The sequence below is a fragment of the Ipomoea triloba genome, chromosome 5 (genome assembly GCF_003576645.1).
Source record: "Ipomoea triloba cultivar NCNSP0323 chromosome 5, ASM357664v1".
Lineage (NCBI taxonomy): Eukaryota > Viridiplantae > Streptophyta > Magnoliopsida > Solanales > Convolvulaceae > Ipomoea > Ipomoea triloba.
In genome coordinates, this window is record NC_044920.1 from 23736380 (window position 1) to 23754406 (window position 18027).

Genomic DNA, 18027 nt, shown 5'->3' on the forward strand with positions numbered 1-18027 from the left:
TGTGACTGCAGTGTATATGAACTGATACTGAATAACAGTTTCACATTTGTGTTTTTATATTATCGAATGAAACTGTAGTTATATCAAAATGTAACTGTAGTTGTGTTGAAATGTAACTGCAGTTGTGTTGAAATGTAACTGAAGTTGTGTTGAAATGTAAATGCAATGTATATGAACTGAAAGTGAGCGGCGCGAATTCATCTGTCTGTTTTCATTAATCAAAACGACGTCGTTTTGATGCGCGGTCCACAATCCATTGTGGACCACGGTTCACGATATAATTTGCGGATGAAGAGAGATAGGGGAGATTGATGTAATGCTAATGAGAAGCATAAGTTAAATTAGTGTAGAAATGTAATTTAATCTTTTCCCAAGAGGTTGAATCTCTAACCCTGAACACAGAGGCCGGTTAGACCTTTGCTAACTACGCACAAGAATCCCGGGTCTCTCCTCTCAAACACCACCCATGTGACCAGTTGAATTGCCATGCAAACAAATGTAATTTAATCTCTCAAGACGGGAGGAATAGGGCTAAAGCTTTTGGTGTCATCTCTTAATTTATGAGTGTATTAACATGCAAGATTCGCTAATTTCGTGGCAAATTATACTATGAATATTTCAATTTACCTTGTACTGTGAATTCTAATTCAAAATAATATCCAATTTACATGTATGTAATTAATAAATTATGTGCATGTAAATAATTTAAAAATACATAGTTTATTAACTATATGCACATATATGTTAATGCATTATATCAGGTGCCACATATTAACATATTATATGTATGTAGTTAACAAATTATGTATCTTCAAATTTTGTATAGGTACATAATAAATTAATTTTAACATATAATTTTTCGATCATAACAATTGCTACTCCCGTTGTTTATAAGCTAACCCATTAAAATTGCAAGTACACGGTACAATTTTTACTTTTTATTTAAAGAAAAAAAAAGAAAAAAGATGTTGTAATGTGAGTATATGACAATTCAATGACTAGTTCTAAATTCTTATCCACTCACAACGGTGCAAAAACCAAGTCTAATTAAAGTCCTATTAATTTTTTTTTCTTCACTTTTTAAAGATCTTTGTTTCAGTCAAATGTCAATTTAGAATCATTATGTTGTCCTGGATGGTCAGGAAATATCTCCTAGCTTAGCATATAAAAACTCTTTCAACTACTCCCTAGACCATCAATAAAATAAAACTTTTAAAAAATTACGGAGTACTTTTTAATCCAAAAGACAATTAAATAAACAAAAACATAAGCAATATGTAAGGAATATAAGAATTAAAATAATGATATATGTAACCAATACGAATACCGGTATCCTCAAAATTATTTACACTATCCATGGTTATCATTATATTGTTGGCCTGTTGGGATTATTATAACTGATTCAAATAACCCTCCTTGATCACCGGGCAGTCCAAATCAGTGTATCCTATTATAGTTTGCCGGCTAATCAAAATAGAAAACTCATTTGAGAGGTAGGTGTTGTCAGCGGTGATGACAATAAATGAGTGAGTGACAATAATTGGCTCTTGGGATAGCATAGCGCCACAGCGATAGGATTAATTCTGTTGTGACTCGGTTTTCTTGTCTTCTTTGACCAAAAGACTTCTTCTTTAATTTGTGTAATGGTTTTGATTCATTGACAGTCCACGGTTTGGTGGCCGTACTGGTACACCTAATAATGTACGTTAAGTTGGAATAATTAATTTTTATTTTTGAGTACTATTGACTCTATAACAAATATTACAAATATTTATTATAATACTGCGTATGTATTTGTTGTTATAAATATTTATTATGGCGGGTATTCTACTATCCATCATCTTCTCCCACCATCTTCCTTATTTATGATGTTAAGTGTAACATTTTGATAAGGACGATTCACACATTCATCAAGTATCAAATTACAATATAAAGTTTAGATATCATTTTATTGGAGATGACTCTTGTAATATTAAGAATTGATGTAAGGGGAGTTAAGCATAAGTTAAAATTATTTTTATAGAAGCTAGGCCTATAGTCAAAGAGTTGGATTGACATAATTAAACAAAAAACAAATAAGACAAATAAAACAAAGGACCGAGACTTGTTGATTCAAGCTAAGATGCCAAATAGTGTACTAAGGATTAGAGAATTAGAATAAGGCATATGGTAAATGAGATGCACATAAGTTGTCCAATTACCACTCTTGTAGCAATTTGGACTTGCAACCTCACATTGAATTCCACTCGCATGGCAATTCAACACAAAGTTGCCCAAACAAAAATACAAGACATAAATTATCCTTAACACCTGAAATACTCTTGTATTAGGCATTAAGTGTGTTAATGTTTGACTAGTGTACAAGCTCTACCTACGTATTCTCGTAGCAACAAACATACTCCAAATAAAGCATATAATTGAGATCCAACAATTATACACAATTTCACAACAAACCCTAGAACATCCAAATAATCTCCTTTATGCAATACAACTCATATAGGCATCCTAGTCCATAATATAACAATAGATACACAATATTAAAGGAGTAATTGAAAGTGTAAACGAAAAACAAAGAAAAGAGATAAATAAGAAAACTTCTCTATTGAAGCCTTGAAATTCAATATTGCAATGTTCTTGAGCTTGTAATTGGAAATGAAAATGAACAAATAATATACTCTAATATATGCTATTTTAGAGCTAAAACTAACTAGGGAATGAAAGGGAAATGAAAGTTGTGATTTTTAGGTGGAAAGAGTTTTTAAAATAAGACAAAAAGTGCCCTTTAAATGTAACAGAGGCTGGGCATAAGCACGGGCGCAGGTGTGACTATACTTGTGCCCAACATAACCATGCTCACTATCTTGTGGGCACGGGTGCAGGCAAGGGCGTGACCAGACCCATCCCCACAAGACAGAACATTCTGCCTGCTAGTCACGGGTGTGGCCATGCATGCCTGTGGCTAGCAGGAGAGGCCTCCAAGGTCTTCGGTAATGGCTTCAGTGCTCTCCTCAACCGCATGTCACGTCATGGTCCATCCCAAAACGTTCAGAACTCCAAAAGTCATTACTTTGGTCATCCAATTGTGCTCTCGTGCCAAGGTAACTCCAAAAATTTAATCAAATACTTCATTGAATGCATAAAAAATATATATCATTTCTTTATCAAATCACCCATAACATGCAATCATTCCATAAGTGATCAAATCGACTTAATAATGTAATGATTAACAAGCAAAAATACTAAAATGTGCAAGGAAAAAGTATTAGTTTAAGACATTCATCACATTTACTTTGGTATATATGTGGCAATGATTAATTAAAACTAGACCTCTAAACGACTAAAAATCAATTAAGCCCCTGAACTTTAAAGAGTGCACCGGGTCTTTCTCCGTCCGTTTAATGATCTATGTCCACCCGCATTCACTCCAGAAGGCATCGTCACTTGTGGGAATCAAATCCGAGTTTTCCTGAAATTCTTCTCCACAAAGAGAGCTCACTTACTACTTGAACTACCCCGTTGTGTTCATTAAATGTATTATGTTTTATCAAATAAGTCAAATTTATCGGTAGCCAATAGGTTACTAGTAAAATTAAACTGTTGACCGCTATTTTTCGCCATTAACCGGCAAATTTCACTGAAAAAATCGACCATAGACCAAAAGGTTGCTTTCTCCAGGAGAAGGTGGCCAGAGACGATCGCCTTCTCTAAGAAAAGGCGACCAGAAAAGGCCGCCTTCCCCATAAGAAAGCCCCTAGAGATGGTAGCCTTCTCTCGGAGAAGGCGACTAGGAGCCTTTGTTGTCGGAGATTCTTTGGATTTTTCATTGGAATATAACTGACCGCCTATAATAGGTTCGTGACTGGTTGTTGGACTTATTTGATCAAAAAAATATGTTTGAGGGTTTAATTGCACTTTTTTAAAGTTTAGGGATTTAATTGATTTTTTATGCAAAGTTTAGGAGCCTATTTGACTCTTTTCCCATATTTTTATTACTCTGTATTTTTTTGGATGCAAACAAGAAATTGCAGTCACTATCGAATAGTATATATTGAGTAAATATCACTTTTGTGCAATAGTCCGCAAATTACGCATAAGAGATAAATTGTACTAAGAATATTTTGTCAGTTGTTATGCCATGTACCCGGGTCCATGTTCACAATTTATTGTGAATACAGGGTTGTACAATGTAGTATCTGTTCATAACTACTTTCTCAACCTAATGAAGCACAAAGAGCCAATATCGCCTCCACCGAGGCTCGAACCATCCCCCTTCCATATGGGGTGTAACCGGGTGGCGGGTGCCACCAGACCACAAGGTCTTTGGCCACACAGGATCTACTTAGTTTCAATAACATTTTGATTATTCTATTTTTACAATTTCAATTGGAGAAAAGTAAAGTCTTTACGGGGCGTTTGGTTGGAGGGAAGGAATTAGGTGGGAAAGGAATTGCAATTCCATGAGAGAAGAATAATGTGAGAATAAAGTGGAGTTTAAATTCCAGTGTTTGGTTGGAGGGAATAAAATTACTAGGAATTTCAATTCCAATGTTTGGTATACATGGAAATTGAAAGGGAATAAGTAGTAAAAAGTCCAAAATGCCATCGTTGGTATTGTTATTATTATTATTATTATTATTATTATTATTGTAATTAATTTTCATGCAAATACTTCATCAAATGTTAAGCTTCATAAGGTCACATAAATAAAAAAGCATAAAAATAAAAGTACACAACCTAATTAAACATAATAAAATGTTAAGCTTTCTAAACGCTTACATTAAAAAACAATTATAATAGAAAGGGTTCATCACACCACATCCCCAACCTTCAAATTGTGGCAAAAATGATTAATGCTTGCTCAGGAACGGCTTTCTTGTTGATAGTTGTCGAAGATAATACACGGTATTAGCTAAAATAGAATGTCAGACATCAATTTTAGGTTAAAAAGAAAGGGGTAATTTTGTCTCATGAGTATCTTTCTTTATTCTTAAAATCCATGGAATTAAAATCTCGGGGAGGGGGGATCATGGGATTCTAATTCCATGAAAATGAGAGAATTGCAATTCCTCCCATCAAACGAATGAATTTAGTTGCCTTCGAAATTAGGTGGGAATGAAATTTAAATTCCCACCAACCAAATGCCATGTTATATAGTTGAATTACATGTATGTTGTGAAGCCGCTTAATTTTCCAATATTCAATTGTTCATATTTTCTTGGTCATTGCTCACGTTTCCAACACACTTTAGGAGCCGCTTAATTTTCCAATATTCAATTGTTCATATTTTCTTGAAATTCTTTTTTTTTTTTAGTACTAATTGACTCTATTACAGTGTTACAAGAGAAAATATCATTTTCAGTCCCTCAACTATAATACATGTATCAATTTTGGTTCTTGACTATTAAAATTTTCAAATTAGGTCCATGACTATTCAATTTGTATCACTTTTGATCCTTGACTATTAACATTTTCAAATTAAGTGCATGACTATTCATTTTGTATCACATTTGGTCCTGCCATTAAATTTTTCGGCCAAATTTCCAGCGAAGTCATCGGGGGTGGCCGGCATTTTCTATTTTATTATTATTATTTTTTATTTTAATTTTTTTTATTTTAAAGTTACGGAGTATTAAAATAATTTTTAAAATAAAAATTAAATAAACTAGTCGGTCACCGGTGACTTCGCCGGAAATTTGGCTGGAAAATTTATCGGCAGGACCAAATGTGATACAAAATGAATAGTCATGCAACTAATTTGAGAATGTTAATAGTCAAGGACCAAATGTGATACAAATTGAATAGTCATGCATCTAATTTGAAATTTTTAATACTCAAGGACCAAAATTGATACATATATTATAGTTGAGGGACTAAAAATGATATTTACCCATGTTACAATGTAGTATCTCAACCTAGTGAAGCACAGTTGCCTACATTGAGGCTCGAACCCACTCCCATCATTCATGTGAGTGTTTTCTGGGGCACCCAGTGTCACTAGACCACAAGATCTTTAGCTACGGTCAAAATTAAGGTTTGTTTTTTAGGATTGAAAATCTAAAAGAAAAGCCGCTTAATTTTCCAATATTCAATTGTTCATATTTTCTTGGTCATTGCTCACGTTTCCAACACACTTTAGGAGATAAAGTCATGCAGATTATTCACATATTATTAAAGCTCCGACCGGGTAATTCTAACGATTTATAATACAGTCAAAATTCTTTTTTTTTCTTGAGTATTACTGACTCTGTTACAATGTAGCTACGTTCTCAACCTGAAGGTTCCACTGTGGCTCAAACCCACGCCTATCATTCATGTGAGAGTGTTTTCCGGGACACCGAATGCCACTAGACCACAAGGTCTTTGGCTACCGTCAAAATTTGTAGGGAGGTAATTTAACATAAAATTAAACCTAGATTGTCTTCTAAGGTTTGTTTTTTAGGATTGAAAATCTAAAAGAAAAGCCGCTTAATTTTCCAATATTCAATTGTTCATATTTTCTTGGTCATTGCTCACGTTTCCAACACACTTTAGGAGATAAAGTCATGCAGATTATTCACATATTATTAAAGCTCCGACTGGGTAATTCTAACGACTTATAAGAGTTAATTTCACCAAAGGTCCTTTGTCTTTTGTGGCAATTTCAATTTTAGTCCCAGATTATTGTTTTTGCCATTTAATATCCCAGCCTATTATTTTTTGGACACTTTTAGTTCTTCTCAAGAATTTTCCTATTTTTAGTAAGGATAATTTTGTCTCTTCATATTTTTTTTATTTAACCGGTTTTCACCAGTTTAATTATGTTAGGTTAAGCAGACCGGGTCTTCTAATTATTAGATTCAATCCACAAATCCTAACTTAATCAAAAAACCGAATAGAGACCAGAAACATATGCAGCTTCAACCTGATTTAAAGATAGACATCAATTCAAGATAATGTTAGTATTTTCATACAATGGAGGTATTAGCTTCTTGGTAGATTCATGGTCCACATTAGGGTCAATAATGGGGCGACAAATAATTCCTTTTATCGATTGCGAACTCCTTTAGTAGCGTTGTACGGTCTCGTTGTACGACAAATTTCCCCTTTGCTCGATTGCGAACTCCTTTAGAGATTTGGAACTACATATTTAGGGCGACAAATTTCCCCTTTGCTCTCCTCTATAGTAGCGTTGTACGGTCTCGTTCTTCACCGGGTGAAGGAGGATGATGAAGCCTTGAACTGAAGCAGATAAAGTTGCGTACACTAGGGATTTGTGGATTGAATCTAATAATTAGAAGAACCGGTCTGCTTCACCTAACCTAATTAAACCGGTTAAATAAAAAAAATATGAAGAGACAAAATTGTCCTTACTAAAAATAGGATAAATCATGAAAAGGACTAGAAGTGTCCAGAAAAGAATAGTCTGAGATGTTAAATGGCAGGTCTGGGACTAAAACTGGAATTGCTACCAAAGACAAGGGACCTTTGGTGGAATTAATTCCAACTTATAATACAGTCAAAATTCTTAGGGAGGTAATTTAACATAAAATTAAACCTATTGATTGTCTTCTAAGGTTTGCTTTTTAGGATTGAAAATCTAAAAGAAAAACTATTGATGGATACCATTATTAGGGTACCGACCAGAGAAGACTAGTACCAGGAACCTGCCTGATGGCCAAGCATGGAACGAATATATAGCTCGAGTTGTGTAAATTTGAGTGGCTCAGTCCAAGCAGGCGGTTGGGAGGCAGTGCCCAACTGGGTGCGTAGTGAAAGGTGGTTACCTTGCGCAGGATTCGAGATTTAAGGTGAGATTTGGGGTTGTTGCCTTAATCAGAATTTATTAACTCCCATAGCAGTTGTGTAGCCCTAAAAACTACTTTCTTAAGTCATATTTGTTAAGTATTTTACTTATTTCCATGAATAGGCTTATTATTCTTATATAAATACCCCTAGGGTCACAATGTAAGGGGAGCTCGATTTATTCTCTGAAGTCAGAATACAAAGTGCAATTATTTTCTTCAAGAGTTCAAATATTATTCTCTAAGTTCTACGGTAGTGCTGGTCAGCCGAAACGATTGTCTCATAGCCGTAAAATCAACATTGGCGCCGTCCGTGGGGACCGATACGAAAAGTCCCATTTCTACACTGATTCTATGGTACAGACACGACGTAGTCGGCGCTCAGGCCCGACTAACCCAAACGCTAATGCTGCGGCAAATGAAAACGCAAGTGGCAACGTAGTCGTCATCGCCCCGCAGGAAGTCGACTGCGCCTTGGTAGGAGACTTATGCCAGCAGATAAGTCGTCTTCCAGGAACAAAATAGAATGGCAGATACCCTTGCTAGGTTAGGTAAATATAAGTCGGTGAATTGGTGTAACCTTGACGTACCACCTGATGAAGTGCACCAAACTTCGGAAGAAGACAAAATGAGTTGCTCCTGGACTAGGAGTGCGATTGTGAGGGACCTTCATTAAGTTCCTGGGTTTCCCCGACCTCCTTTCTTAATAAAAAAAAAAATTACTCCCTCTTTCTCTTTCTCTCCCTTTTTTTGCATTATTCAGTTATGAGGGTTTTGGTCCACTAAAACAGATACTTTACTAAATGACATGACAATATACAGAAAAGAATTCCGAAAACAATGGGAAGAAAGAATTCCGAAAACAAAAAAAAGAGATACAAATAAGGCAAAAAAGGCATTGTCATTTGTGAAGCGCTACATGCTCCTGTCCACTTCATGGTTAAATGGCAATGGCACAGACTTGAACGCTCGATATTTTCCAACGTTATTCAGATGCTCATTCTCCAACCTTAACACCCAAAAACACACACCATTACCAGACCTTTTCAACAACCTCATATTCATATTGCTCTTTTTTTTTTTTTTTTTTTAAGTGTGTGTAATGAGGGAAACCATAGCCCCTATGCACGGTAAACTTGGCCTTGTGATCCCAACGGATTAAGAATCACAAAAAGGTGAATTATACTGTAGAAGACTAATAGGCCACTCCTATTGGGAGTTGAACTTGTAACACTGTGGTTAGCAAATCAACAACCTAACTTAACCATACTGTTTTGTTGGGCTATGTGACTATATATATACTAACCTGAAAAAGTTCCAAATGCCGCGGCGGATGATTTCCAGACAGGCAACAACGGCAGTCATGGCTTTCCTATGGAGGAATGGAACTTTAAAACCCAGAATCATTTGCATCCATACCAGCCTCAAAATGATGTTCACCACCTGCATTTGAACCAGCAAAGAACATGAATATTTCAAGAAAACAGACTGCCATTTCCATTATGGTTTTTTTATACTTACAATTGCAACAAAGTAGACAGCCTTGTTTGGAACAAGGAGCTTGTCCCTCAACCAAGGGTTCTTGGAGTTCCTCTGCAACAGACCCCAATCTATTACGATGTCCCAGTACGTATTGGCGATGGTCGTGATCCCTGAAAAGGTTGTTGCCAGAACTGTCAGGGTTGTTCCATTCTTTAGCTCAAACAGTGTTCTTAGCACCAGTGCAGCCACTGTTGTGAAGTACTTGAGCCCATTCAGCCCTTGGCTATTATCTTTCTCCTCGAACAAGCGACGAAGGCACTGCACAATTTATGAGTTCTTGAGTCTTTTTAATTAGCTGTAAACATATACTGATCAGGCTGGTTATTATTATTAGCTAGCATACCTGAAGTAACCGAACAACGAATGGGATTGCTGCTACAATTATATAAAAGATTTCATACACATCACTTTCCTGACATTTTTTTAATCTTTCTCTGGAGTTTCCCCATCCATAGTAACAGATGTAGAATTCAAAGCTCCTGATGGCCTGAACCTGTAATATAAGATCATATCAGAGCAGTTAGGTTAATGATGTTTGTAGACATTATATTAAGGTTGATGGAATCTAAGGCTAAAAGGAGGAAACCTGGCTGGTAAGTTGATCTGCCAAGAAAAAATCAGGCANATAAAGTCATGCAGATTATTCACATATTATTAAAGCTCCGACCGGGTAATTCTAACGATTTATAATACAGTCAAAATTCTTTTTTTTTCTTGAGTATTACTGACTCTGTTACAATGTAGCTACGTTCTCAACCTGAAGGTTCCACTGTGGCTCAAACCCACGCCTATCATTCATGTGAGAGTGTTTTCCGGGACACCGAATGCCACTAGACCACAAGGTCTTTGGCTACCGTCAAAATTTGTAGGGAGGTAATTTAACATAAAATTAAACCTAGATTGTCTTCTAAGGTTTGTTTTTTAGGATTGAAAATCTAAAAGAAAAGCCGCTTAATTTTCCAATATTCAATTGTTCATATTTTCTTGGTCATTGCTCACGTTTCCAACACACTTTAGGAGATAAAGTCATGCAGATTATTCACATATTATTAAAGCTCCGACTGGGTAATTCTAACGACTTATAAGAGTTAATTTCACCAAAGGTCCTTTGTCTTTTGTGGCAATTTCAATTTTAGTCCCAGATTATTGTTTTTGCCATTTAATATCCCAGCCTATTATTTTTTGGACACTTTTAGTTCTTCTCAAGAATTTTCCTATTTTTAGTAAGGATAATTTTGTCTCTTCATATTTTTTTTATTTAACCGGTTTTCACCAGTTTAATTATGTTAGGTTAAGCAGACCGGGTCTTCTAATTATTAGATTCAATCCACAAATCCTAACTTAATCAAAAAACCGAATAGAGACCAGAAACATATGCAGCTTCAACCTGATTTAAAGATAGACATCAATTCAAGATAATGTTAGTATTTTCATACAATGGAGGTATTAGCTTCTTGGTAGATTCATGGTCCACATTAGGGTCAATAATGGGGCGACAAATAATTCCTTTTATCGATTGCGAACTCCTTTAGTAGCGTTGTACGGTCTCGTTGTACGACAAATTTCCCCTTTGCTCGATTGCGAACTCCTTTAGAGATTTGGAACTACATATTTAGGGCGACAAATTTCCCCTTTGCTCTCCTCTATAGTAGCGTTGTACGGTCTCGTTCTTCACCGGGTGAAGGAGGATGATGAAGCCTTGAACTGAAGCAGATAAAGTTGCGTACACTAGGGATTTGTGGATTGAATCTAATAATTAGAAGAACCGGTCTGCTTCACCTAACCTAATTAAACCGGTTAAATAAAAAAAATATGAAGAGACAAAATTGTCCTTACTAAAAATAGGATAAATCATGAAAAGGACTAGAAGTGTCCAGAAAAGAATAGTCTGAGATGTTAAATGGCAGGTCTGGGACTAAAACTGGAATTGCTACCAAAGACAAGGGACCTTTGGTGGAATTAATTCCAACTTATAATACAGTCAAAATTCTTAGGGAGGTAATTTAACATAAAATTAAACCTATTGATTGTCTTCTAAGGTTTGCTTTTTAGGATTGAAAATCTAAAAGAAAAACTATTGATGGATACCATTATTAGGGTACCGACCAGAGAAGACTAGTACCAGGAACCTGCCTGATGGCCAAGCATGGAACGAATATATAGCTCGAGTTGTGTAAATTTGAGTGGCTCAGTCCAAGCAGGCGGTTGGGAGGCAGTGCCCAACTGGGTGCGTAGTGAAAGGTGGTTACCTTGCGCAGGATTCGAGATTTAAGGTGAGATTTGGGGTTGTTGCCTTAATCAGAATTTATTAACTCCCATAGCAGTTGTGTAGCCCTAAAAACTACTTTCTTAAGTCATATTTGTTAAGTATTTTACTTATTTCCATGAATAGGCTTATTATTCTTATATAAATACCCCTAGGGTCACAATGTAAGGGGAGCTCGATTTATTCTCTGAAGTCAGAATACAAAGTGCAATTATTTTCTTCAAGAGTTCAAATATTATTCTCTAAGTTCTACGGTAGTGCTGGTCAGCCGAAACGATTGTCTCATAGCCGTAAAATCAACATTGGCGCCGTCCGTGGGGACCGATACGAAAAGTCCCATTTCTACACTGATTCTATGGTACAGACACGACGTAGTCGGCGCTCAGGCCCGACTAACCCAAACGCTAATGCTGCGGCAAATGAAAACGCAAGTGGCAACGTAGTCGTCATCGCCCCGCAGGAAGTCGACTGCGCCTTGGTAGGAGACTTATGCCAGCAGATAAGTCGTCTTCCAGGAACAAAATAGAATGGCAGATACCCTTGCTAGGTTAGGTAAATATAAGTCGGTGAATTGGTGTAACCTTGACGTACCACCTGATGAAGTGCACCAAACTTCGGAAGAAGACAAAATGAGTTGCTCCTGGACTAGGAGTGCGATTGTGAGGGACCTTCATTAAGTTCCTGGGTTTCCCCGACCTCCTTTCTTAATAAAAAAAAAAATTACTCCCTCTTTCTCTTTCTCTCCCTTTTTTTGCATTATTCAGTTATGAGGGTTTTGGTCCACTAAAACAGATACTTTACTAAATGACATGACAATATACAGAAAAGAATTCCGAAAACAATGGGAAGAAAGAATTCCGAAAACAAAAAAAAGAGATACAAATAAGGCAAAAAAGGCATTGTCATTTGTGAAGCGCTACATGCTCCTGTCCACTTCATGGTTAAATGGCAATGGCACAGACTTGAACGCTCGATATTTTCCAACGTTATTCAGATGCTCATTCTCCAACCTTAACACCCAAAAACACACACCATTACCAGACCTTTTCAACAACCTCATATTCATATTGCTCTTTTTTTTTTTTTTTTTTTAAGTGTGTGTAATGAGGGAAACCATAGCCCCTATGCACGGTAAACTTGGCCTTGTGATCCCAACGGATTAAGAATCACAAAAAGGTGAATTATACTGTAGAAGACTAATAGGCCACTCCTATTGGGAGTTGAACTTGTAACACTGTGGTTAGCAAATCAACAACCTAACTTAACCATACTGTTTTGTTGGGCTATGTGACTATATATATACTAACCTGAAAAAGTTCCAAATGCCGCGGCGGATGATTTCCAGACAGGCAACAACGGCAGTCATGGCTTTCCTATGGAGGAATGGAACTTTAAAACCCAGAATCATTTGCATCCATACCAGCCTCAAAATGATGTTCACCACCTGCATTTGAACCAGCAAAGAACATGAATATTTCAAGAAAACAGACTGCCATTTCCATTATGGTTTTTTTATACTTACAATTGCAACAAAGTAGACAGCCTTGTTTGGAACAAGGAGCTTGTCCCTCAACCAAGGGTTCTTGGAGTTCCTCTGCAACAGACCCCAATCTATTACGATGTCCCAGTACGTATTGGCGATGGTCGTGATCCCTGAAAAGGTTGTTGCCAGAACTGTCAGGGTTGTTCCATTCTTTAGCTCAAACAGTGTTCTTAGCACCAGTGCAGCCACTGTTGTGAAGTACTTGAGCCCATTCAGCCCTTGGCTATTATCTTTCTCCTCGAACAAGCGACGAAGGCACTGCACAATTTATGAGTTCTTGAGTCTTTTTAATTAGCTGTAAACATATACTGATCAGGCTGGTTATTATTATTAGCTAGCATACCTGAAGTAACCGAACAACGAATGGGATTGCTGCTACAATTATATAAAAGATTTCATACACATCACTTTCCTGACATTTTTTTAATCTTTCTCTGGAGTTTCCCCATCCATAGTAACAGATGTAGAATTCAAAGCTCCTGATGGCCTGAACCTGTAATATAAGATCATATCAGAGCAGTTAGGTTAATGATGTTTGTAGACATTATATTAAGGTTGATGGAATCTAAGGCTAAAAGGAGGAAACCTGGCTGGTAAGTTGATCTGCCAAGAAAAAATCAGGCAGGGTCACCTGTAAAAACAGGAAATTTCAGATTGTCTGAACATTAACTTTAAGATTCTTATGGTCTGTTCTAACATGTGCAGATTGGCATACTTTAAAAAGAGGAGCACAGATGCAGTGCCAGGCGCATCTGATGAGGAAGAAACGACTTGATCGATACACAATGTTCAGAGGGCAGAATGTTATTATTAGCAGAACCTGGAAATGACAAAATAAGAGAATTTTATTTTATGGTCAAAATGGAAGTTCCATAGCACAATATAATGATAAAATACAATTAGGCTGCTAGACTTACAGAAATCAGGATCAATGGAACCGACTCGGTGAGCACATTATAACTTCTTGTTACAGGGTCCATTTCTATATCTAAGTGCGAGAGAACAGCAGCCAAAGCAAGTACAAAAATGCCTGATGCAAGGAGGAGAACTTCTCGATACCCGAGTTCTGATCCTTGCTTGAAGCCAAATATAAAGGGGTAATTTATGCGGTAACGCCTCCAAAAGTATATGTCCCCAGCATATATGAGCATATGTAGGACAATGAATCCGAATAAACTACATAATTAAATTGCAGAGTATTAGTAATTTGTTAAAGTTTACACACTGCATATTGCACATAAGGGAAGCACACCTGTAAAGTGGGAATATATTTTCCATAAACTGATCACTCTCCTTGTGTTGAAGAAGATTTCTAACACGTACCAAAACAATAATAGCTGCAATTAATGCTATCGAACAGCCTGAGAACAAGCCTGCAAGACAACAACAGAAGGGCTCTTTAGCTAGCAAGTGTTTGCTTTGTAATTTAAGTCGGTTAGTTTCACGTACAATCTCTCTCACCAAGAAAAAATGTGATTCTGTGCTTCTCGCGCTTCACATGAGGCCTTAAGACACTCATTCCTTTCCTTCTATTTCCATTGGCAAAGTGCTTTATGAATGTGGCTTCTGTTCTTTCCATGAGTCTACTAACCTGGGAATTGAATGGAAAGATGGAAAGAGAAGCAATATGTCATTGCAGGTCTAATTTTAGGGTGTGTTTGGAAAGCAGAAAAATATTTTCTAGAAAGTGAGCACTTTTCAGAAAACGTTTTCCTTTCTAGTGTTTGGTTGCATTTTAAAAAACTGTTTTGGTATGTTTGGTTCATTTTCTGAAAAATTAGCATAATTATTTTTAATTTTAAATATTTAAAATACACAATGTTGGTGGGTGGTGGGGGTAGGGGGGGTGGTAGTGGCGGGGNATAAAGTCATGCAGATTATTCACATATTATTAAAGCTCCGACTGGGTAATTCTAACGACTTATAAGAGTTAATTTCACCAAAGGTCCTTTGTCTTTTGTGGCAATTTCAATTTTAGTCCCAGATTATTGTTTTTGCCATTTAATATCCCAGCCTATTATTTTTTGGACACTTTTAGTTCTTCTCAAGAATTTTCCTATTTTTAGTAAGGATAATTTTGTCTCTTCATATTTTTTTTATTTAACCGGTTTTCACCAGTTTAATTATGTTAGGTTAAGCAGACCGGGTCTTCTAATTATTAGATTCAATCCACAAATCCTAACTTAATCAAAAAACCGAATAGAGACCAGAAACATATGCAGCTTCAACCTGATTTAAAGATAGACATCAATTCAAGATAATGTTAGTATTTTCATACAATGGAGGTATTAGCTTCTTGGTAGATTCATGGTCCACATTAGGGTCAATAATGGGGCGACAAATAATTCCTTTTATCGATTGCGAACTCCTTTAGTAGCGTTGTACGGTCTCGTTGTACGACAAATTTCCCCTTTGCTCGATTGCGAACTCCTTTAGAGATTTGGAACTACATATTTAGGGCGACAAATTTCCCCTTTGCTCTCCTCTATAGTAGCGTTGTACGGTCTCGTTCTTCACCGGGTGAAGGAGGATGATGAAGCCTTGAACTGAAGCAGATAAAGTTGCGTACACTAGGGATTTGTGGATTGAATCTAATAATTAGAAGAACCGGTCTGCTTCACCTAACCTAATTAAACCGGTTAAATAAAAAAAATATGAAGAGACAAAATTGTCCTTACTAAAAATAGGATAAATCATGAAAAGGACTAGAAGTGTCCAGAAAAGAATAGTCTGAGATGTTAAATGGCAGGTCTGGGACTAAAACTGGAATTGCTACCAAAGACAAGGGACCTTTGGTGGAATTAATTCCAACTTATAATACAGTCAAAATTCTTAGGGAGGTAATTTAACATAAAATTAAACCTATTGATTGTCTTCTAAGGTTTGCTTTTTAGGATTGAAAATCTAAAAGAAAAACTATTGATGGATACCATTATTAGGGTACCGACCAGAGAAGACTAGTACCAGGAACCTGCCTGATGGCCAAGCATGGAACGAATATATAGCTCGAGTTGTGTAAATTTGAGTGGCTCAGTCCAAGCAGGCGGTTGGGAGGCAGTGCCCAACTGGGTGCGTAGTGAAAGGTGGTTACCTTGCGCAGGATTCGAGATTTAAGGTGAGATTTGGGGTTGTTGCCTTAATCAGAATTTATTAACTCCCATAGCAGTTGTGTAGCCCTAAAAACTACTTTCTTAAGTCATATTTGTTAAGTATTTTACTTATTTCCATGAATAGGCTTATTATTCTTATATAAATACCCCTAGGGTCACAATGTAAGGGGAGCTCGATTTATTCTCTGAAGTCAGAATACAAAGTGCAATTATTTTCTTCAAGAGTTCAAATATTATTCTCTAAGTTCTACGGTAGTGCTGGTCAGCCGAAACGATTGTCTCATAGCCGTAAAATCAACATTGGCGCCGTCCGTGGGGACCGATACGAAAAGTCCCATTTCTACACTGATTCTATGGTACAGACACGACGTAGTCGGCGCTCAGGCCCGACTAACCCAAACGCTAATGCTGCGGCAAATGAAAACGCAAGTGGCAACGTAGTCGTCATCGCCCCGCAGGAAGTCGACTGCGCCTTGGTAGGAGACTTATGCCAGCAGATAAGTCGTCTTCCAGGAACAAAATAGAATGGCAGATACCCTTGCTAGGTTAGGTAAATATAAGTCGGTGAATTGGTGTAACCTTGACGTACCACCTGATGAAGTGCACCAAACTTCGGAAGAAGACAAAATGAGTTGCTCCTGGACTAGGAGTGCGATTGTGAGGGACCTTCATTAAGTTCCTGGGTTTCCCCGACCTCCTTTCTTAATAAAAAAAAAAATTACTCCCTCTTTCTCTTTCTCTCCCTTTTTTTGCATTATTCAGTTATGAGGGTTTTGGTCCACTAAAACAGATACTTTACTAAATGACATGACAATATACAGAAAAGAATTCCGAAAACAATGGGAAGAAAGAATTCCGAAAACAAAAAAAAGAGATACAAATAAGGCAAAAAAGGCATTGTCATTTGTGAAGCGCTACATGCTCCTGTCCACTTCATGGTTAAATGGCAATGGCACAGACTTGAACGCTCGATATTTTCCAACGTTATTCAGATGCTCATTCTCCAACCTTAACACCCAAAAACACACACCATTACCAGACCTTTTCAACAACCTCATATTCATATTGCTCTTTTTTTTTTTTTTTTTTTAAGTGTGTGTAATGAGGGAAACCATAGCCCCTATGCACGGTAAACTTGGCCTTGTGATCCCAACGGATTAAGAATCACAAAAAGGTGAATTATACTGTAGAAGACTAATAGGCCACTCCTATTGGGAGTTGAACTTGTAACACTGTGGTTAGCAAATCAACAACCTAACTTAACCATACTGTTTTGTTGGGCTATGTGACTATATATATACTAACCTGAAAAAGTTCCAAATGCCGCGGCGGATGATTTCCAGACAGGCAACAACGGCAGTCATGGCTTTCCTATGGAGGAATGGAACTTTAAAACCCAGAATCATTTGCATCCATACCAGCCTCAAAATGATGTTCACCACCTGCATTTGAACCAGCAAAGAACATGAATATTTCAAGAAAACAGACTGCCATTTCCATTATGGTTTTTTTATACTTANGGCAACAACGGCAGTCATGGCTTTCCTATGGAGGAATGGAACTTTAAAACCCAGAATCATTTGCATCCATACCAGCCTCAAAATGATGTTCACCACCTGCATTTGAACCAGCAAAGAACATGAATATTTCAAGAAAACAGACTGCCATTTCCATTATGGTTTTTTTATACTTACAATTGCAACAAAGTAGACAGCCTTGTTTGGAACAAGGAGCTTGTCCCTCAACCAAGGGTTCTTGGAGTTCCTCTGCAACAGACCCCAATCT

The 18027-nt window shown here is 36.9% G+C and overlaps 2 protein-coding genes across 2 annotated transcripts in view; both read right to left on the bottom strand.

Annotated features, from left to right (window-relative positions):
* Window positions 1-8696: 8696 nt before the first annotated feature.
* On the bottom strand, window positions 8697-10122 carry LOC116020436 (phosphate transporter PHO1 homolog 3-like). The gene is made up of 5 exons (XM_031260909.1): window positions 10081-10122; window positions 9667-9816; window positions 9303-9581; window positions 9088-9224; window positions 8697-8790 (listed from the first exon to the last, which is right to left on the bottom strand). Exons 1-5 carry the CDS (start codon window positions 10120-10122, stop codon window positions 8697-8699), a joined length of 702 nt encoding a protein of 233 aa, XP_031116769.1.
* A 2319-nt stretch (window positions 10123-12441) lies between these two features.
* The window catches only part of LOC116020437 (phosphate transporter PHO1 homolog 3-like), an 8810-nt gene continuing 3224 nt past the window's right edge, over window positions 12442-18027 (bottom strand). The window contains exons 11-23 of the mRNA XM_031260910.1: window positions 17937-18008; window positions 17835-17858; window positions 17548-17684; window positions 15340-15361; window positions 14594-14723; window positions 14385-14505; window positions 14050-14308; window positions 13848-13952; window positions 13719-13763; window positions 13476-13625; window positions 13112-13390; window positions 12897-13033; window positions 12442-12599 (exon numbers count right to left, since the gene is read on the bottom strand). Of these exons, the coding sequence (XP_031116770.1) occupies window positions 12506-12599; window positions 12897-13033; window positions 13112-13390; window positions 13476-13625; window positions 13719-13763; window positions 13848-13952; window positions 14050-14308; window positions 14385-14505; window positions 14594-14723; window positions 15340-15361; window positions 17548-17684; window positions 17835-17858; window positions 17937-18008 (1575 nt within the window). The 3' untranslated portion in view covers window positions 12442-12505. The remainder of the gene's footprint in view (window positions 12600-12896; window positions 13034-13111; window positions 13391-13475; window positions 13626-13718; window positions 13764-13847; window positions 13953-14049; window positions 14309-14384; window positions 14506-14593; window positions 14724-15339; window positions 15362-17547; window positions 17685-17834; window positions 17859-17936; window positions 18009-18027) is intronic.